Source organism: Mus caroli, unplaced genomic scaffold, assembly GCF_978045245.1.
Source record: "Mus caroli unplaced genomic scaffold, Mus_caroli_1 scaffold_20, whole genome shotgun sequence".
Lineage (NCBI taxonomy): Eukaryota > Metazoa > Chordata > Mammalia > Rodentia > Muridae > Mus > Mus caroli.
The window spans coordinates 492,037-514,254 of NW_028227275.1; the positions used below are offsets into that span (position 1 = coordinate 492,037).

Here is a 22,218-nt window from a genome sequence, read left to right on the forward strand (position 1 = left end):
AACTAAATGGTAGTATGGTCTAAGACATTTTAAATTGACCAAATCCTGCTATGGCTTAGTAGGATGTTTATCACTATTCCTAGACTCTACTCTTTAGGGGCCAGGAAGACTCTAGTTGTCTCTACCAAGTGTCTCCATTGGAGAATTGGGCCATCTTCTATCCTTCCTGCCCCCTGAAAAAATGCTACCAGAAACCCAAATGAGAAGATTATGTACTCATAGAGGTAGCTTAACATGGGATTCTATTCTTAGAGAAAGTTGGATATTTGGGTAATTAGTTCCATTAAGTTTTTTTCCTTCCTAGTTATAAAACATTAATGTGGTAGGGTTATATCCTGGTAAACCCACTGTTAGTTGAAAAAATGTTATGTAATGTGTTACACTTAGCTTCTATTAACAGTGTAGTATACTGGGTGGGTGGGAGAGGTTCTGTTTACTCAATATTACATGGCTAAGAACTGTGGCTCATTCATTCATTGATGATGGTGCATAATTTTTTAAAGAAAACTACAATTTATATCACTAGCCTGGGAAACGGTAAAAATAAATTTTTTGGTACCTTGGTAAAATAGTTCATATTTTGTGTTTTTATTTGTTTTATTTTGGTTTTTGCTTTTTGAGATGGTTCTCTGTAGCCTTGGCTATCCTAGAACCTGATCTATAGATCAGGAGGTTGGTCTTAAAACTCACAGAGATCTGCCTGCCTCTGCCTCCTGAGTGCTGGGACGAAAGGTGTGCACCACCACTACCTGCCCTCCCATCCCCCAATTTTTTTTATAATATGAATCATAAAATGGGGACTATTTGGGAGCTAGGCATGAAACAACTTTCCACAAATGCTTTAATACTGTTGAGACATTTACTCCTGGGCACTGAAACTTGTGCTGCTTAGCATTCTATAGTACTGACTTTTTGTGTTTCAGGGAAATGAAAATTTAGCTTTTTCTCTCCCTTTCTATTCTCTGTCATAATTGTGTTTACTTAAAGTCTATTTTCTTAGTTTCTAAAGATACCTTTAGTTAGTTATTTTGGTAAGGAAGTGTTTCTTTACTGCTGTTGGGCCACATTCAGTGTTGATGAGATTGAGTCTGTAAGGCTTCATTTCCTCCAAGTTCAGTTTTCATGATATGCTATATATAATCTGGTATACATAAGTAATTAAAGAGAAGCACATTTATGGTCTCAACAAACAAAATTTTGTTCACCACAGAATGTCTACTAGAGTCCTTTTGGCGACTCTTTCCATTCCTATTACTCCTGAGCGAACTGATATTGCACGACTTTTGGATATGGATGGTATTATAGTTGAGAAGCAGCGACGCCTTGCCACATTGCTAGGTCTTCAAGCCCCACCCACACGAATCGGCCTAATTAATGATATGGTTAGTATAAGTTCTAAGTATCTCTTTGTAGAGTAAACTTTTTGTGGAAAGTTTTAATTCATGATTAAGTATTGGGAATTCAGATTCATTGTCAGGCTTCTGCTGTGTGAACAGGAAACCACTGATGAAATGGGTACATTGCTCATTTGAGACAATTGGTTAAAGCAGTGGTTCATTGGGTATATGGTGAATCAAGTACTTACTGATTACTGATTCAGATCCCAGTGAACATCAATGTGCTAGTAGTCTGGAATAGGGTAGTGGTTGTATTTGCATGTGATCTACATAAAATCATATAAAATTGAAATTATCTCCAGATCACTTAGAATACTCATATAAATCATTTGCCATGATTAGGTGACAGTGATAAGAAAAAGGCATTTAAGACAGCTGCAGTTATTTTCTTGAATATTATTTAAATATGATTGATTGACTGAATGTATGTAGAGCCTGATGATGAGACCAGAGCTGTTAGATGAACATGTTCCTGTCCTGTTAATTGACATTGAGCTTTTTAAACTTTTCTCTAAAAAGAATAGTGCTGTCCTGGTGATTTTGTGATACTTGTATAGCATTTTACTTTTTGGTTTATTCTATTTTCAAGTTTTTTGGTGTTTTTTTTGGGGGGGGGGCACTGTTAATTATAAATAGAAACAATATGGGTATTGTATTTGGGTATTTGTTGAGTTTTCCAGGGAATTACTAGATAATCTAGTTTTAATTTATAGTCAGTTCAGATTCCCAGTTGGGAAATTTCCTTTAGCAGTTAAACTTTTTGCTTTCTTACTACAGGTCAGGTTCAGTGTGCTACAGTATGTTGTCCCTGAAGTGAAAGACCTTTACAACTGGTTGGAGGTGGAATTCAACCCACTAAAACTCTGTGAAAGAGTTACAAAGGTAGGCTTTGGGATAGGCATTTTGCTCTTTACTATATGGCTGTCATAATTGCAGTTGAGCATTGTACTTGTGTAAAGAACATTGTCATTGTTCCCCTATGTGTTGAGGATGGCATATTTTATTTTCTTCATATCAAGAGAAAAGATATTTCTGATGCTAAACAGTTGGGGAGGTAAATTAGCATGACTACTTTAGCCACTTCTGTCAGTTACTTTCAGACAAGAATTGATAGTGTTGTTGGATGAATTTTATGTTTATATATGCTGTTTTGTATAAAGAAGTTAAAAGAATGTGAACTGTCCTTGTGTCTGCTGCATATGAACTTTTTTTGTCCAACTTAATTGATTTTATAGGTATTAAATTGGGTTAGGGAACAACCTGAAAAGGAACCAGAATTGCAACAATATGTACCACAACTCCAGAACAATACCATACTCCGCCTTCTGCAACAGGTAAAATAAAAGCAAATGATTTATGGAGAAACTGAGATTTGTGCCCTTGACTTTGTATATATCATGTATTATATATACATACTCGTTTTGTATATGTGCACACAAGTATATGGAGACTAGATGTGGATATTGGCTGTCTTTGCTATTTTCTATCTTGAGGTCTCTGTCACTGAATCTGCTGCTCACAAATTAGCTAAACTGGTTGGCTCTGGGAATCCTCTGTCATCCATAGCCACATGACTATTTTGATGACATGACTGAAAAAAATTTAGATTTAACAAGTGAAAGCTACCCCAAGTTCCACTCCTGCCCAATTCTTTGTAATTTTAAAGCAGAGTCAATGACTTAACCACTTCTTCCCTCCTAATTTTCTTCCCTTGCCAGATACTTTGAGTTTTATTAGAAATGGGTTACTGCTCCCCTGAGTCCTGAGATTAAAGGTGTGCATCATTATGCCTAGATCTGAGTTTTCTTTGTTAATATAGGGTGACCTACAGGATTTTTTTATAGTCTGAAAGATCCATAGTGTACTTGCTCAGATAATAGTAATGAAAACACCTCTTTCCAGTGCCACTGGAGCTCCTTTTCGGGGTTTCTCATTAGAAATTGTTACAGCATCAAATATATAACAGGCTCATGCCTTTGCATATTGAGTGAGACTTCTGTAATAAATATGTGGAATTAGTGACATAGTTTATATAATAGACTTTAGCAGTATATTACAAGAGCATCTTACAGTTTGCTCACACTAGCTATTAGTGTTTTCATCATTTTAGGCCAGTGTCATGACTGTGGTTAAGTGATGCGGTTTATTAGTGAAATAAGTGCTTTGTACTTTATTTCGTGAGGAGTTATTAGGATATGTTTGCACATTTCATTGACCTGCTTTCTTTTGAAAATGTGAGCAGTGTTATTTCTTATGTGCTATACAAATAGTTGAAGGTTAATTAGCAGAGTAACTGAATATAGTAATTCTGCCAGTCTCCTTCAGACAAAAAGAATTAGAAATATTTGTATTGGGGTAAGTAGCAGGACTTTATCTATGAATGTGACCATTAGGTTTTTTCATTTATGAAATTGGGAATTCAGAACATAGATATGTATAATGTGGTCATAGCATATGATTTGGAACCTGGGCTTGAAACCCAAGTTCCAGTAGTCTATTGCTGGGCTGAATTGTATGAACTTTAGTTTTTCCCTTTTTGAACAATGTGCATAATTTCTGCTTCCTGTAGCTATCATGAAATTTTACAGAAAACATGTGATTAAGTAGTAGCTGTTGTTATTAACCCTGTGTTTTTTTGTGCAGGTGGCACAGATTTATCAGAGCATTGAGTTTTCTCGTTTGACTTCTCTGGTTCCTTTTGTTGATGCTTTCCAACTGGAACGGGCCATAGTAGATGCAGCCAGGCACTGTGACCTGCAGGTATGTGTTATAAGGAGCATTGGCAGGTTGGTAGGTCTTTGAGAACTAGAAAGACACAAATCTTTCGTTTCTCTGTTTTTGGTATAATGGTACCTTTTAAAAACTCCATTGAGCAGACTTTCATTACTTTTCTATTAACTTTGGCTTGATAATTTTCTCATTCAGTTGTAATATATGCTTGGTTATTTATAATTTAATTTTTAAAGGTACGTATTGATCATACTTCCCGGACTCTGAGTTTTGGATCAGATTTGAATTATGCAACTCGAGAAGATGCCCCAATTGGTCCTCATCTGCAGAGCATGCCTTCAGAACAAATAAGAAATCAGCTCACAGCCATGTCCTCAGTGCTTGCAAAAGCACTTGAAGTCATCAAACCTGCTCACATTCTGGTATGTATCTTGAGGAGATATGAGCTATAAAAGTTTTGAAGGACTTACATTTCACAATATGGTTAGAGATGAAATCTGCAGAAGGGATTTTATGATTTCCTGTTCACTGGTGTTGAGATGCTTTTGTCAAACAAGCCATGGAACTGCCTTTAAATATGTCTCATGGTTCTATAGTAATAATCGGCTGTGGCCCAGTTGTTGAGGTGATTGGGTTCTTGCTTAGTTATTATTGATGAGCTCTGTTTATATTTTTTTGATTTGACAGAATACATTTGGTGCCAAGAACAATAAATGGTGTCTTAGGTTGTGTCATTGTTAGAGACTGGAAAGTAACACAGTAGTTTGTACTAGAACATTATCTAAATACATAATTCATTGAAAGCCAGTGTTTCACAATTATTTTTACTATTGCTATCCAATACCAGGATATAGTTATGATCATTGTAAATGCATTTTTTTTTTGAAGCAAGAGAAAGAAGAACAGCATCAGTTGGCAGTTAATGCATATCTTAAAAATTCAAGAAAAGAGCACCAGAGGATCCTGGCTCGGAGACAGACAATTGAGGAAAGAAAAGAGCGTCTTGAGAGTCTGAATATTCAACGTGAGAAGGAAGAACTCGAGCAGAGAGAAGCTGAACTCCAGAAAGTACGGAAGGCTGAAGAAGAAAGGCTGCGCCAAGAGGCAAAGGAGCGAGAGAAGGAACGAATCCTTCAAGAACACGAGCAAATCAAGAAGAAAACTGTTCGGGAGCGGTTAGAGCAGATCAAGAAGACAGAGCTGGGCGCCAAAGCATTTAAAGATATTGACATTGAAGTATGTAGTTTCTTTACTCTTGAGCTCCCATTTGGTTAATTTTGGCATTTTTCCTGACTGAGTACCCATTTAAGTAGAAAATTCTAGAAAGCAGCTGATTATTAATTATATTTGTATTTAATTTGTGACTTGGAGAAGATGGCTTAATGGGTAAGAACATGTACTGCTTTTTCTAGAAGAGCCAACCAAGTTTAGTTTCTGACATTCAGGCATCTGTACTCAAGTGCACATACACTCTTCCCCATAATTAAAATCTTCTAAAAGTATTTAAATCTTCAGATCTTCTAAAAAGTATTTAGAGCCAGGAATTGTGGCACACATCTTTAATCCTAGCACTCAGGGAGGCAGAGGCAGGTGAATTTCTGAGTTCAAGGCCAGCTTGCTCTACATAGTGGATTTGGGATAGCCAGGGCTCTGTAGAGAGAAGCTCTGACACAAATAAGTAAGTACAATTCTGCCTTTGTGTTGCCATCAGGACCTTGAAGAACTGGATCCAGATTTTATTATGGCCAAACAGGTTGAACAACTGGAGAAAGAAAAGAAGGAACTTCAGGAACGCCTGAAGAATCAAGAAAAGAAGGTAATGAGAGGGTAGATTGATGGATTTTAAACAAGGTCTCCAAACTGCCCTTAAACTGCTATGCAGCTGAGATTGCCCTTGAATTCTTGATCCTCCTGCCTAGTGGCATTGCTAATCTTTTCATATAACTTAAAAAGAATCTATTTTGGCCAGGTGGTGTTTGTGCATTCCTTTAATCCTCCACTTGGGAATCAGTGGCCGGTTGATCTCTGAGTTTGAGTTCATTTTGGTCTTTAGAGGAAGTTCCAGGGCAGACAGTATATAGTCCTGTGTCAAAAAACAAAACAAAACAAAAAAGGGGGTTATTTTGTAACACTGCATTTGTTTCCATCCCATTCAGATTGACTATTTTGAGAGAGCTAAGCGTTTGGAAGAAATTCCTTTAATAAAGAGTGCTTATGAGGAACAAAGGGTTAAAGACATGGACCTGTGGGAACAGCAAGAAGAAGAAAGAGTAAGCTTTTCATTTCATTGTGGTGTCATAGACCATAAGCTAAGTTATAAGTCAGCCAGAAAAAGTTTTTAAATTCTTTTGCTAGATGTAATGCTTTAACGACTGTTTACTGGAAAAAGAAAGGTTCAAAGTAAAGGTTTAATAAGAAACTATTAATTACAGCCTTATGTGCACACAAATGAGAGAGAGGTCATATTTGTGGGGCCCTGGGCATCTGAAGTCTCAGGGTCTACCATCTGGAGACTTACAGGATTATGTTGTTAATTCTTACTGTTTTTTAAAGCATAAGTTAGGATTTTGTGATAATTCTCCTTAGGCATACGTATTTAAGCAGAAATAGAAAATACTTGGGACAGTATGGAGGCTTTTATAGGACTTCCATTAGGGATCTGTTGGGATGTTCTGTTTTCACTGCAAAATACAGGGGAAGGGGAAGCTTCTCAGTGTAAGGAACGTGAGCATCTTCCTGGGGTGATGCTTTGGAGATTACCTAGTGTTGTGTACTTTCAGATCACTACAATGCAGCTAGAACGAGAAAAAGCTCTGGAGCATAAGAATAGGATGTCACGAATGTTGGAAGACAGAGATCTATTTGTGATGCGGCTCAAAGCTGCCCGGCAGTCTGTCTATGAGGTAAGCTCACTATGGGGTCTTTTTTTGTTTGTTTTGTTTAGGGAAAAGTTTAATTTTGAACTTTGAGTTTTCTTTTGAGGATTTTCCCTTAACACAGGTAATTAACAGGTAATTACTCAGTATTTGTATAGATGAGTTGGGAGATATTTTAATCTTTTCAAGCGTTTCAAAGATGAAAGTTGATTCTTTTGATCTTTTTGAAGTGTGGGATTTTTGGGGCAGTTGCAGGATGGAATTTCAGGCCTACCAGATAGCTACCTCTAGATTCTTTTTTTTCTTTTTTAAAGATTTATTATTATATGTAAGTGCATTGTAACTGTCTTCAGACACACCAGAAGAGGTCGTTAGAGCTCATTACAGATGGTTGTGAGCCACCATGTGGTTGCTGGGATTTGTATTCAGGACCTTCAGAAGAGCAGTCAATGCTCTTAACTGCTGAGCAATCTCTCCAGCCCTTTTCCTAAGTTTTATTTTTACTATTTGATTCAGAAGTGAATTAGATCACGGCCAGGCATCTAGGTACATTATCTTAATAATAGCACTTGGGAGTCATAGGCAGGCAGATCTGAGTTGTGGGTCAGCCTGGTCTATGTAGTGAGTTCTAAAAAAGAAATGAGCTATATCAAAGATAGTTTGTTGTTAAAAGCTCTGAGTCAGTTTCTTTATTATAAGTAAAATGTGACTTTTGAGGTAGGGGGTGAAACTGGGAGTTGAAACTACCCACCTCAGATGTGCCAGGCAAGCACTCAGCTCTCAGTGATACTAGTCCAGTGTGTAGATAATACTAATAATTCAAAATTTAACAAATATGACACAATATTTCTTAACCCATTAAGAGATTCTGCTTTTGGATTTATTTGGTGGCCACTTTCTATGGTTTTCAGATTGTCTGAACTTCCAAGTGTAAAACTGTTATTCATGTTTATCATTAAAAAAATGGCCTGTGGGGTAACTGTTGAATTTGCAGGAAAAACTGAAACAGTTTGAAGAGCGCTTAGCAGAAGAAAGGCATAGTCGCCTAGAAGATCGGAAAAGGCAGCGGAAAGAAGAACGCAAAATAACTTATTACAGAGAAAAGGAAGAAGAAGAGCAGAGGAGGGCAGAGGAGCAGATGCTCAAAGGTAACCATAGTAACCGTTAAACTGCATAGGTGTGTGGGTGCCACGTTTCACAATCTTATTTAGAAAACCAAGGGATCAGATAACGCAGTGCTTTGAATATGTTGGTGCTGCTTCCTATATCAGTCTATAGCTACATACTTTTATACTTTCCCTGTTGGTGGTTTAGTATCCTGTGCCATTAATGATAATTACATAGGTGGTTCTATACCTGGAACTCCATATATTCGGTTGAAGTTCTAGTGTGGTTTCTGTTGCTGCAATAAAACACTGACCAAAAGCACTTTGGGGGATAAAGAGAAGGTTTATTTGGATTCCATATCATGGTCCATCATTGAGGGAAGCCAGAGTTTCTGCCAGGGGGCTCAAGGTACTGAAACAAAGACCACAGAAGAAAGCTGCTTCCTTGATAAGTCCCTCTGACTTGCTCAGCTACCTTTCTTACACAGCCTAGGCACACCTGCCCAAGGATGGTTTTGCCCACAGCAATCATCAGTCAAGACATGCCCATAGGCCAGTCTGATAGAGATAGTTCCTAGGTTGATACTCTTCCCTCCCAATTTTGCCTAGATTTGTGTGACTGAACAAAAGCATGATTAGTGTGTAGGGCCATCCTAATCATGGTGGACTACTTGTGGGTTTTTTTTTCTTAAGGGCACGGGGGGCTCTTGTTTGTTTTTTTGAATCTTAATCACTATTTGTTGGTTCCCATCTACTTTAAATTTAAGTTTTTCTAAATTATTGGGAATGTATGATGTGTAGAAGAGGCTAACTTTGAAGAATCAGGTGTTTTTTTCATTTTTATATAGGTTCTGAGGATTAAATACATAGATTATGTGTAAATGCTGGTCACATTGCTGGTCATGTTATTATCACCTTCTAAAACGAGTGCATCTCTGCTTTATACTAGAAGAGCAACCCTGATGGTAGGAGTATGGGTGGGAAGCACATTTGAGTAACCTGACAAATTTTCATAGAGCGAGAAGAAAGAGAGCGTGCTGAGAGAGCAAAACGGGAGGAAGAACTTAGAGAGTATCAGGAGCGAGTCAAGAAACTAGAAGAAGTAGAAAGGAAAAAGCGGCAAAGAGAGCTGGAAATTGAAGAAAGGGAAAGGCGCAGAGAGGAAGAAAGGAGACTTGGTGATGATCCACTTTCTAGGAAGGTGAGTATAGACGTTATTCTCTTTGTTTTTTCTTTGTTGCTGGAGTGTGAATCTAGACTTTATCTGGCAAATCCCCTATTACTGAGCTGTCTTCCCAGACCTTGTGCATTTATTTAATTGCACGTAAATATACCAGTGAATTTTCTTGTACTATCGTGGCCTGATTTCTCTGACTACTACTGATACCAAGATCTGTTTGTATTCAGTGTCTCCATCAATTGGGAGAGATAATTGGGTACATTCCAACTTCATTCAAAATGTATAGTACAACGATATAATTGGACTTCTTGATATTACTTGTATGCAAAAATGACTTGTTTCTCTCATCTCTTGAATTCTTCTAATTGTTTTGTTGCCCATAATTCAGTTTAAATTAGCCCATGTGTCATTTTTGATTCCTAAACTGTTTCCCCAGTCATAATCTCTTTCTATACTTCAGATCTGTCTGCTACAGTTTTCATAATGGTAACATGTGTGTCCCTTAAATCTGCTCTTCTGTCTCTGCTTCATTTGGGCTGTACTCATTTCCTAGAGAAAAGCAAACAAAATGAGCCCTTTTCACCAGTTTTAGCTGTCAGCTTGTGCTTCAGCAGCTCAGAGTTATTGCTTTGCTCTTTAAACAAAAGTGCTTGTTTATTGATTTTTTTTTTTTCCCAGAAAATAATATTTCTGTAGATTATTTTTAGTTATGCACATGGGGGAGTGCTGAGTACTGGATTCACTGGGGCAGGAGTTTACAGATAGTTGTGAGCATCTTATGTTGGTGCTGGGAACTGAACTGTTATCCTCCAGAAGAGCAGTACATACACTTAACTCTTTCCAGTCCCTAGGTTTTTATTTCTGTGGGAGTATGAGATCTCACACAGCCAAGGTTAGCTTTAAGCTCCTGATCCTGTTGTCTGTCTTCAAGCAATGAAGTTACAGCTGCAGTGCCTCATTTTGACCAAGAGTCTTATTTTAGGATCTTGAGGTTTGTTTAATTAAATAATGAAGTGCTTGACTGGTAGTAACTCCAGTAGTTGTAATTATAAACTATGTGCCTTTTTGCTTTGTCCGCAGGACTCTCGGTGGGGAGATAGAGATTCAGAAGGCACCTGGAGGAAAGGACCAGAAGCTGACTCTGAGTGGAGAAGAGGCCCACCAGAAAAGTAAGACTGTGGGATCAGTGCTCTTTGTCTTAGATCCTAGTGTCTGGGATTTAAAATCAAATCAGATGTGTAGAAAAAAAGGTGATGAGGTTTCTGTAAGAATTGTATGCATCTGTTATTTGAGCCAGTGTCGAGGGTTTTTGTAGCTTTAGGATGACTTTGATCTTGTCTCTACCTCCCAAGGATTGGATTTACATGCTTGTTTAATCTTTGTAGTAATGAGTATAGAACTCAAGGTTGATAACAGCATAGCAAGCACTCTACTACTAAGCTACTTGCTCAGTTCTTGACTATTTTTTATGGTAACTGCTAGTGATAGACGGGAACAGTGGCTTTAAAATTATGCAGAAATTAAAGTTTAGAGGAAGCTCATTGTAAAATATATAGGTAATTTTTTCGAGACTATTATCTGATTGTTAGTCTATGTTGATTAAAGATACTGAATTTTGCATAGTTTTTATTTAGAAACATTTTTAAAGGACCAGAGTTAATGAATTTAGACTTGGTGATTTGTAAGAAATAGTGAAATCAAGGGTCCATATTCTTTTTGAAAATTTTGTTTTTAAAGCTGTTTCTTGTTTCTCCTTAGGGAGTGGAGACGAGAAACTCGGGATGATGAGAGGCCTCACAGGAGAGATGAGGATCGGCTGAGGCGCTTGGGGGGGGACGATGAAGAGAGAGAGTCTTCTCTTAGACCGGATGATGATCGCATCCCCAGGCGTGGCCTGGATGATGACCGAGGGCCTAGACGTGGTCCCGATGAAGATAGATTTTCTCGTAGAGGAACAGATGATGACCGTCCTTCCTGGCGTAATGCAGATGATGACAGGCCTCCCAGGCGAATTGGTGATGATGACAGGGGAAGCTGGCGTCACACAGATGACGACAGACCACCCAGACGGGGACTAGATGATGACAGACCACCCAGACGGGGACTGGATGATGAGAGAGGAAGCTGGCGTACAGCAGATGAGGAAAGAGGACCTAGACGTGGGATGGATGATGACCGGGGGCCAAGACGAGGAGGTGCTGATGATGAACGGTCATCCTGGCGGAATGCTGATGATGACAGGGGTCCCAGGAGAGGCATGGATGATGATAGGGGTCCCAGGCGAGGGATGGATGATGACCGAGGACCTTGGAGGAATGCTGCTGAAGATAGGATTTCCAGGAGAGGTGCAGATGATGACCGAGGGCCTTGGAGAAATATGGATGATGATAGGATTCCTAGACGGGGTGATGATGCAAGACCTGGTCCTTGGAGACCATTTGTCAAGCCAGGTAAGATTCTAGTTTTAAAATTAAGATGTTTTGTGACATGTTTGATAGATTTGTTTACATGTAAAAAATGAAATTATTGGGCTAAATGATAGTTGTACTATATTCTTTTTAGATAGATAAGAGATAGGTCTTTTTCCTTATGCCCATGCAGTGGCTTTTACATAAAAATTACTCTTTTTAAATGTCCACACAACTGTCTGTCCATGGGGTCATACTTAGGAGCTCATTTTTGTTCTTCTGGGAGTGCTCACTGACACTCTTCCAAATACACACCTGCTCTTATGAACTACTGTCTTAAATGTGTAAATTAGGAGTTCTCTGCTTTCTGTTTTAGCCTTTGTGTTAAGTTTGCCATTTATCTCAGCTCCTTTTTAAAAGATTCATTATTTTTAAATTACATGTGAATGCACACCTATATATGGGTATGCACATGTGAATGCAGATGTCCTTGGAGGCTAGAGCATCAAATTTCCTGGGAATGGAATGAAGGCAGTTAGTTATGAGATATCTGACATGGTACAAGAACAATATATGCTGTCAACTACTGAGCCATTCTCCAGCCCTCATCTGCCTTTTGATGATCCTTAAATCTACCTACTTCTGTTCCTTTGAGCCTTGCCCTACTAACTGGTTTTTGCCATTTTCCCCTACTGACAGTTCTTTTTGTAGTACCCAGAATAAAACTTTCTTGTAATTACCACCTTTTTGCTTTTACTAGTTGTGATATCTGTGACAGACCTTTTTGTCTTTTCTTGCTTTGGTCATATTTCACTGTCAGCTATGTGACCTTAGGACTAGTGGCTTCCATGCCTTTTGTAAAATGACAGTCTGATAGATTCTCAGTTAACTTTAGTTGTGTCCTATAGGAAGTTGCCAAGTACTGAGGAATCCTAGGGAAAATACAAGGTTAGGTGTCTTCATAGTCTGCCACCCATCAATATATAATTTGTCTCTTGATGTGTTTCTGTTTAAACCACTTTAGTGGAAACAGTACTTGATTTATCATCAATATATGGTCAGCAGTTCTGAACCCTTGTCTAGTACCCTTTTGCCTTTAAAATTGGAGATTGTACTTTAACCTATGCTTGAGGGTCATTTGGACAGTGAAGTAACCAGGAAAAAAAATCACAGTACTAAATAAGTAGACCGTTAAAAAGGATATTTATTTATTTGTTTGTTTGTTTGTTTGTTTGTTTGTTTATTGTAAAAGGGCTGATCCTGGGAGGCACAGTGCTACCAACCTGAGCTGGCATTATCTGTGTCAGGAGACAACTTTTCCCCCCTGAACTTCGTGATTGTGAAATTGCCACAAGTTTTAATTATGTGATTATAAATATTTTGAATGTAGGCTGTGCATAATGGCACACACCTTTGATCTCACACACTTGAAGGCTAGCCTAGTCCCAGGACAGCCAGGCCTACATAGAGAAACCCTGTCCCGGTTGGAGAAATGGCTCAGCGGTTAAGAGCACTGACTGCTCTTCCAGAGGTCCTGAGTTCAAATCCCAGTAACCACATGGTGGCTCACAGCCATCTCTAATGAAATCTGACACCCTCTTCTGATGTGTCTGAAAACAGCAACAGTGTACTTACATATAATAAATAAATCTTTTAAAAATGGAGGTGGGGCTGGTCAGATGCCTCAGAGGTTAAGAGCACTGACTGCTCATCCGGAGGTCGTGAGTTCGAGTCCCAGCAACCACATGGTGGCTCACAAACATCCATAATGATAAATAAATAAATAAATAAATTGCTAAATAAAGGAATAATAAGAAATCCTGTCTTTAAAAAAAGGAAATCAAGAATCTGGCAGTGGTAATTGACTTAAGGATTAAACAAGTTAAATCCCCAGCACCACATAAATCTATAGTTGTTAATTTGTTAAAAATAAAATTGCTTCTTTTTATAAACTAGGTGGATGGAGAGAGAAAGAAAAGGCTAGAGAAGAGAGTTGGGGTCCACCTCGAGAATCAAGACCATCAGAAGAACGTGAATGGGATAGAGACAAAGAGAAGGACAGAGATAATCAAGATCGAGAGGAGAATGACAAGGACCTTGAACGAGATAGGGACAGAGAGAGAGATGGAGACCGGGAGGATCGTTTCAGAAGACCCAGGTTAGTAATGACCTACTGTGGTAACAGGTTTGTTTCTTTTAAACTCTGCTGTGCATTCCAAATCACTTTTGAGAAATAATGCTTCAGTTTAATTTACCACTTAGAGTGCACGTAAAGTGTGAGTAACACTCCCCTCGCCCCATCTAGAAAATGAGAATATGGATGTTTAACCTGTTGGCTGTTTGCAGGTTACATAACTGATAAAGGAACCAACCACTCCAGATGTCTACCACTCCTACTTAGAGCAATGGATCAGCTTAGTTGGTCTTAATCCTTTTTTGTTTGTTTTTGAGAAGGTGGCATCTTTCTGTGTTGTAGCTCACTCAGGTTGACCTGAAATTCACACTCAGTTTTTATTAGTGGTAAAAGTCCTGGCTTGTTCCCTCTGTTTTAATGGCTTTGCCACTAGCAAATCTAGTAGAAAATGGCAGCCAGCAACTTTTTTGTGACCCTTGGAATATGGGTTGTGTAGTATCTTTAGGTAAATAACTACAGTGAGGTCTGTTTGCTTTCTCAGATACGAGATTCAGATGTTAGTTAAAACTCTGATAAGGTTAGACTAATAAACTGGATTTAATGTGTTGCTTTGGGGGGGGCGGTTGAGACAGGGCTTCTTTATGTAGCCCTATCTATTCTGGAACACATCTGTAGACCAGCCTAGCCTAGAACTCAGAAATCTGCCTGCCTCTACCTCCCAAGTTCTGGGATTAAGGATGTGCACTAACACCACCCAGATGGTGTGTTGCTTATAATTATCCATATATTCTGTAAAGAACTGAGCTTGTCACTTTAAATGGCCACAGGGATGAAGGTGGCTGGAGAAGAGGACCAGCAGAAGAATCTTCAAGCTGGAGAGATTCAAGTCGCCGTGATGATAGGGACAGGGAAGACCGTCGACGGGATAGAGATGATCGTCGAGATCTGAGAGACCTGAGAGACAGAAGGGATTTAAGAGATGATAGAGATCGGAGAGGACCTCCCCTCAGATCAGAGCGAGAAGAAGGTAGAGATATTTTGGCTGTTAGAATATTGGAAAACTGCTTATGGCATGATGGGGGCTTTTTAATTCTTTTAAATTAGTATGAACCCTGATAGGAGTAAATTTAGTGTACTTGTCAGGTTGTGACGTAAGCTCTTCTCAAGGTGAGTGTAGCAATACACTAAATGATAGGCAGCAGAAATTGATATTAATGAAAATGGAGACAGCATTAACTATGTAAGGTCCTCATAGATGAACACAAGAATTTAAACCTGGAGATGTTAGGGCTGGCGATTGGCTCAGTGAGGAGGGACTTTGTGTTTTCTCTCTCCTAACAACATGGTAACAAAAGAATTCACTCCCTGAAAGTGACCTCTACAAATTCATATCCATAAGTACTTCTAGTGACATTAAAATGTCCATTGTGCTTACTTTCCTCACATGCCTTTTAACAGTTTGCTCAGCAGAATCAGAAGAGTATTAAAACTAATAAACTAAAATCTCACGTTTTTATAACTCATTTGATAAAATTCAAGAGTGAAAAATTCTTTGACTTAACATATTCTGATTTTTGTTATACTCTCAGGTTTATGACCATTAGAATATTTCCAGTTTTCAGTTATGTCTGCAAGTTCATAGTTTAAAGATTTTGGTCAGAAATGACACAATAATTAAAATGTGGGGGCTTTTACTGTGATTCTGCATTGTTGGGTTTTCCAAGTAGTTTCAGGCAGACGTCTGTTTATTTTAAACCAATAAAAATAGTACAAGCCTACACTTAAAGATGTTTAAACTTTTCTAGCAAGCTCTTGGAGACGCACTGATGACAGGAAAGATGACCGGACTGAAGAGAGGGATCCACCTCGTCGTGTTCCTCCCCCAGCTCTTTCAAGAGATCGAGAAAGAGAGAGAGAACGAGAAGGTGAGAAAGAGAAAGCATCCTGGAGAGCGGAGAAAGATAGGGAGTCCCTTCGTCGTACTAAGAATGAAACTGATGAAGATGGATGGACCACAGTACGACGTTAAGTCCCAAGATGATGGAGTCAAACTTGTGGCTTACATAGGTTTGATCACATTCAAGGATTATTATACTTGTGCTTCAACCAGTCTAAATTGAATTCTTTAATGTTGTCTCACCATAACACAAAAAGCATGAACTTGTATTAATCATATATAATAGATGATCATGCACTGTATTCACAGGAGGTTGGAAAACCATGCCATTTTCTGGAACTTAAGGTGTTGCATTATTTCATCAATCATTTGTTAAAAAAAAAACTAAAAAATAAAAATGTGAACCCTTCAGGTGTAAACACCTTATCTTGGTATACAATTGATCTTTTTGTTTTGTTTTGATTTTGAAGTATCAGATATTAATTTGGAATAAGGTAAGGTTCTCTTGAAACATTTGAAAACCCTTTAAGCCAACTGATCTGACAGCTTTTCCATCAGTAGAAATGGGGACATACCTTCTTAGGTATTTACTATTAACTACATTTAGGCAGTTTATAGCTTATGATCAGTGTAGTAGACATTACAAACACTGGTTGTAATGGGGTTTTCTGTAGACTTTACTTGAGAGGTGAGTATAAAGCATTTTTTAGTCATCATCATGACGATGCTGCTCAAGTGCAGATCCAGAACAGTACAGCATTGGGTTCCTAGAGCATTTGGTAAACTGTTGTGGGTTTCTTTTTTCTGTTGCCAAAACTGCTTTTCCACTAATTCATGCCTTTCAAGCATTTTAAATATGACAATATTTATAAATGTGTGGTTTGGAGGAATTGTTTAAATTCTTTTTCCTAATTTTCTTTTTTCAGGATAGATTATTTCAACAAGTAATTTGTAGTGATGACTGTGTTGACTTCAATTTTGGAGTGTAGTAGCTGTGTTAAAAAAAGAGTAATAACCATTTGGTCTTATTGAAGCCAACACGGAATTTGCTGCTGTGTTTTTTTCTTTGGTGATAAATAAAATACTTACATAATTGGTGTTAGTGTTGATTTGTCAATGGTGCTATATTCCATATATTAAGTTTCTGTGAATTTTTATCACTGCTCTTAAAATATGTCATTGTTAGTATCAAAAGAATAACTTTACACAAAAAGCAAATAGTAGCAGCTAGCAAGTTTGTGAAGTGCCCTTGTTCATGGAAACATTACCTTGAGTCATTCTCTGAGGTGGTGTGCATGAGGTACCACTTTGGGTTTCATCAGGAATTAGGAAAAAATCCAATAACATAGTTGTAGAGGATTTTTGCCACAAACTTACAGTCTGTGTAAGCCTATAAATTTTACTAAGTAGTGGTTTAAAATACTACATTGTTAAAACTGTCAGCCCAGAAGAGAGAATGATTTTTTTCCTTTGTTACTGAGGACTGAAATTTCAACTATGGAAGTTTCTTGTGGCTAGAGGGCTTACTCAGTCAAAACAAGTAAAAGTACTTACTTATAGACTACTTACGTGTTTTGTTGTTGGTTTTTTGTTTTAAAGACCACTGGCTTTATTTGGGGCAGTAACTTGCCTATGTATGTTTTTACTAGTGAGCCTGATGCTAATGTGATGCCATAGATAATCCCCAGCAAGTGATTCTTATGATCAGCTACATTTAGATGAATGTACAGGGTAGGGAGGGGAGCAGGTTTTCCTGCAGACGTAGCCGTGCAGCTCAGTTGGGGTTTCCAGATAGTTTCTGCTTTCTGTTGTGGGAGAGAACCTAGAGAACAGGGTGGGAGCAGAAGTATCTGATGCTTTGTGGTCTAGCTCATGGGTTCCTACCATCACAGTTCTCCTTCTACTGTGACCTCACCAGCATTAAAGAGGTTAAAGGAAAGCTGATTAATCTTCGGGATGTGCCAGGTGAGCCCCGTGGCTTCTGGGGCTGTAAGCAAATGGAGCCTTAATGCTTATAGCTATGCTTGAAGGTGGAGAGAATCCTTAGAAGAGCTAACTACATTAGGGGGATCAAACATATGTATGGGATATTAGTCAAGAGCCACCAATGCTACATGGCTTGTAATTCCAGAATTTTCCAGGTCAGTTTTGGCTGGTGAAACTTTTTTTTTCCCCAAAGACACTTTGTCAAAGTTAAATTTATAATAGAACTATGAGACATTAGAGGGAATGTTTTTCAGCAAACTCAAGACAACAAAATTAGCCTGAAATAAAACACATTTCTGATAGTTTTGAAATACATGGTTTTGGTTTAATATATCTAACAAAAGTTATAATCAAAGCCATTTAACTTCTGAAAAGGACTTTATAGGAAAAATAAAGTACAAAAAAGTAAAAAGCTGATAAAACTAACAAGTTTGGATAGACAAATGCAGGCTAAGCACAGCACAACCTGTGCCTTTCTGCCCATGGTGAAGCTGTTACAATGCTGTGCCTTTTTGTGGTCTAGCCAGATGCACAGTGCATTCTTAGGCAGAAGCCAACTTTATCAAAGTGTTATATGAAACTTTGGGTTTTAAGTTTCATTTTTGTCCCTTTAATGGCATCCTAGGGTTTTGTGCATTCTAGGCAAGTGCTCTATCATTGAGCTATACCCATGGCCCTAAACTTGGATGTCTACTGTAAACATTTTTGCAAAACCTTTATAACATTGCATTCCAAGGATTGCTTAGCCTTCCTCTGCCTCCTGAGTGTCAGGATTAAAGGATTGGCTATTTTTAGGGCTAAGTTTATTTTCTCTAGAACACTGGAAAAACAAGTATTTTTTCCTTTTTTTTGGCTGTACACTTTCAGTATCTGTTAGCTGGGAAACAGACTTGGCATGGGTTGGAGAACACCATGTGGGATACAATTTTGTGTGGACACTACTGTGCAAGTACATGGAGGTCAGAGGTCAAGGGTTGCCCTACTCAATCATATTCTCCTTTTCTTCAAACAAGATGTTTCTTTTGAATCTGGATTTTTCCATACCTGGAGCTAGACTGCCTTGCTAGTGTCCCCAGTGATGCAACCACAGCTACCTTTGGCTTAAATTACCCCAAATCTGCAGATGAATGTGGAGGTCCAACTAAAGACAACCATCTAGCTTATGAGATCATGTTTTTCACTCAGGCCTGGAGCTCATCCACATAGTAAGGCTGGTCTCTGCCTCATGAGCACTGGGGTTATAGGCATACCACTATTCCCTTATGTAGATGCTGGGGATAGAACTTGGGTCCTTGTGTTTAGAAGCGCTTTTCTGACAGCTCCCTGTATTATAACAGCTACCTAGTTTGATATTTTCCAGAACCCTCTCAATACCATGGAACGAGAATGCCAAGTTTCAGCAGCCTTTAGTTCTGGTAAGATGCCGAAAATTAAAAGTTGGCATTAGGTATATGTGGTTATGGTTCAGCTCATGTGCTTAAATACTGGCAACCATACATACGTGCCTTGGGAAATATCTGATGGGATTACAGCAATCTGACTTGATCTTGCTTTTGACATTGAGAATACCTTTTTGAAAAGGCAGATCAGCTAGAGGATGCAAATTTATGTTGACTTGAAAAACTTCACCTCAAAACAAGTAGTATATTTTCTAGCAAAATAACAAGGAACGTTTTAATACATTCAGGACTAAGCCCAGTGAATGTGGTGGGGCTATAACTAACAGGGATAGTTTTCTTCCTTGTGAAGAAGTCCTCCCTTTTACCAATAGGGCTAACAGCTGTCAGTGTTTTCACACCGCCTCTTTTTATACAGAAAGTAAGTTTGCTGTAAAGTTGCTACTTAATACGAAAGGCAGTCTAGCCTAACTCCCAGTATTCCTAGCTAAATCTGACTATTGCAAACTTTATATACTTAATCTCTTGGCTGGTATTAGCAGATGGTGGTGTTGATGCACGGCTGAATTTAACTTAATCCACCTTTACCTTTGCCTCTTCTGTCTAGATGGTAGGTAGTTTTGTGCCATATTCCAGCACTCACTATGATAGATTTACAGGAGTACTGGAAAGAGGAACTTTTGCATGAAGATCTTTTGGGGTTCTGGAGACAGGGGTCTCAGTAATAGTGGAACCACCAAGAGGGAGTTTATGAGGCAGACTTGAAGTGGTGTTTATTCTGGCACACCCTCTGTAAATTGAAAGGCAAACAGCCCAGAGTAGAACCTTTTGGAACTCGAGTTATTGCATTATAGTCCCCCATTTTCTATTTAGGAACCCTGAACTTGAGCAATCAAGGTGGGTTAACACTGCTCTAAATAGGTTCCTCCTTTCTGAGGAGGAAATGTCTCTTAGCATCAGACACAAAGAATTGGACCATCGGGGTGGTGCATAGAGAAAATGCTAAGCAGGAGTTACTGGGGAGATTAATGGAGTCATAATACTGTCACTGTATAAATACACGTCTCAAACAGCACCGTTTCCAAATATGTACACGATATGATTAAGCCTTGGCACAGTTAATTTTAAGGATTGGAAGGACTACTTGCTAATTCAGAATATCTGATGCATAAAAGGATAAGGAACTGTATTCTACCTGCTACAGATTGTGCCTTTAAGCCTCCCATCTAGGACAGAAACAAGCCACGAGGAGGAACACCCTCTCAATACTGGGAAGTGCACTAAGTTGCTTTACCTGCAATTAGAATGACAAACTAAAATAAATTAATTGCATCAAACAATAAAATAGTCATTTTGCCGACATTCCATACAATTGTTAGTTTTACACTCAGTTCAGAGGCTATTAAAAATACTTTAAACGTTATAAAGTGCCTCCATTCATAAAACGAAACATCCAAGATCAGAGACAATTTCATACGGTTGCGCACCTAAACTAGGCCGACGTATACAGTAAACAGCGCCTCATTCACCGCAATTCAACCGGTGGTATACCCGCTCAGCCCTCACCGTTCTGGATGCGTTTTAGAAACTAGGGACAAAATTCAAGATTTCAACGTCAGAGACCGACCACTCCACAAGAAAGTGCTGCGCTCCTGCGGCTTCGGTAAAATCAAGACGACTTCCCAAGTTGAGGCAAGGGAGAGGAGCGCAGGTTTCAGGTGTACACAGCTTGATGCAGCCCGCTCCTAGCGCAGCTTCTTGCTAGGCAGGCTGTCCCTGTTGCTGCGCGGCGGCGGGCGGACGGTGGGCGGTGGCACTTTGGAGAGCGGGCAATACTTGATGGTATGTGCGTTGTCGCCGCTGGCGCCGCACAGGGGGCACGTGTAGCGGCGCAAGACCGGGCACAGCACCCGGCCGTCCGGGCCCTTGAGGATGTGTGTGGTGTAGAGCGCCACCGCCTCCTTGTTGTTCCGGCAGAACACACACACCTGAAGCTCTGGTTTCAGCAGACGCGCGGCAGTCGCCCCGGAAGCCGCGTGCAGACGAGGCTCGGCAGCCCACGCAGGGCTTGGCTCTTCGCGCGGCGTCACTTCGGCCGTGGATGCGGCGGCGGCGGTGGCGGTGGCGGAGGCGGTGGGTGCGCAGCCCAGCAGCACCGCGGCGGCGCGCCCTGCAAACGGGTTCAGCTCAGCGAAGCGCTCCTCCAGCAACCCGGCCTCAGCGGGGCCGGCACACAGCTCTAGTGCGCGCAGTTCCAACGCACCGCCCAGGTAGCGGCCCCCGGCCTCCGGCTCTTCGCCGTCATCGTCTTCATCGTCCTCGGGCGGCCCCAGCGTGGGCCCCGCCGCCGTGGGCCCGGGCCCCTCATGCGGGGAGCGGCGGTCGCTAGCCCTGGTGATGAGCGTGGCAAGCCCCAGGTAGTCGTTCCAGGAGCTGAAGGGCTGCGGGTGCACCGGGCCCGAGGCGCTCACGTAGCGGGCGCTGGGCACGAGCGCCATAGGCGCGGGGGCGCGGGCGCGGCGGGGCGAGCGTGGCGCCCAAGGGAAAGCCTCCATGGGCCGGCAGCGGGCCGCGCGCCTCCCCGCCGCCGCCGCCGGCAAGGGCCAGACGGAAGGGACGCAGGAGCTTGCCCGCCGGCCTGCCGTGGGGTAGGGCAGTCTTGCTTCCTTTTATCGCTCCCGCTTTCTCCTGTGCCCCTCCTCGCTGTCTCGGCCCTGCCCCCTGCGATCCTCCGCCCGGGCCACTGCGCCCGCGCCCCCGGACGGAGGCGGAGCGGAGGCGGGCGCGCGCTCTTCTCCAGCCCCGCGCGCTTCCTGCGCCCCGTGCGCTGCGCCCACCTCACCAGCTGCGGGGCGCCTGGCATCCTGCGAGGGGGCGGGTGAGGCGCCGCCTCGGGCCCTGGCGCTCAATGGCTGCGGACCTGACTCCGCGGGCGCCGGTCGGGACGCTGATTGGTGGCTACCGGGGAAGGGGCGGGCGGCGCTTGCTGGGAGGGAATGGCTGTGCAGAAAGCGACTGGATGAGGCGGTGGCTGGGGCTTGCTTTTGCACGAGCGTGGAGACCTCAACCGGTTACCCAGCTTGGGTTTTTGTTTTTGTTTTTTTCAC

At 40.7% G+C, this 22,218-nt stretch overlaps 2 protein-coding genes and 1 non-coding gene across 3 annotated transcripts in view; 2 read left to right on the forward strand and 1 right to left on the reverse strand.

Moving 5' to 3' along the window:
* The window catches only part of Eif3a (eukaryotic translation initiation factor 3 subunit A), a 29,139-nt gene extending 12,314 nt beyond the window's left edge, over positions 1-16,825 (forward strand). Inside the window, exons 7-22 of the mRNA XM_085834087.1 lie at positions 1,211-1,382; positions 2,175-2,279; positions 2,633-2,731; positions 4,041-4,157; positions 4,364-4,549; positions 5,016-5,363; positions 5,839-5,943; positions 6,284-6,397; positions 6,908-7,030; positions 7,998-8,151; positions 9,126-9,310; positions 10,370-10,458; positions 11,048-11,739; positions 13,654-13,855; positions 14,659-14,858; positions 15,637-16,825. Of these exons, the coding sequence (XP_085690213.1) occupies positions 1,211-1,382; positions 2,175-2,279; positions 2,633-2,731; positions 4,041-4,157; positions 4,364-4,549; positions 5,016-5,363; positions 5,839-5,943; positions 6,284-6,397; positions 6,908-7,030; positions 7,998-8,151; positions 9,126-9,310; positions 10,370-10,458; positions 11,048-11,739; positions 13,654-13,855; positions 14,659-14,858; positions 15,637-15,860 (3,115 nt within the window). The 3' untranslated portion in view covers positions 15,861-16,825. The remainder of the gene's footprint in view (positions 1-1,210; positions 1,383-2,174; positions 2,280-2,632; positions 2,732-4,040; positions 4,158-4,363; positions 4,550-5,015; positions 5,364-5,838; positions 5,944-6,283; positions 6,398-6,907; positions 7,031-7,997; positions 8,152-9,125; positions 9,311-10,369; positions 10,459-11,047; positions 11,740-13,653; positions 13,856-14,658; positions 14,859-15,636) is intronic.
* On the forward strand, positions 3,597-3,728 carry LOC115030052 (small nucleolar RNA SNORA19). The gene has a single exon (XR_003835643.1). It is a non-coding gene; the product is annotated as a small nucleolar RNA SNORA19 (small nucleolar RNA).
* Positions 16,826-17,338: 513 nt separating the features above from the next.
* Nanos1 (nanos C2HC-type zinc finger 1) lies at positions 17,339-21,948 on the reverse strand. Its single transcript, XM_021152541.2, has one exon. It carries the CDS (start codon positions 21,664-21,666, stop codon positions 20,857-20,859), a length of 810 nt encoding a protein of 269 aa, XP_021008200.1. The 5' UTR covers positions 21,667-21,948; the 3' UTR covers positions 17,339-20,856.
* Positions 21,949-22,218: the final 270 nt, after the last annotated feature.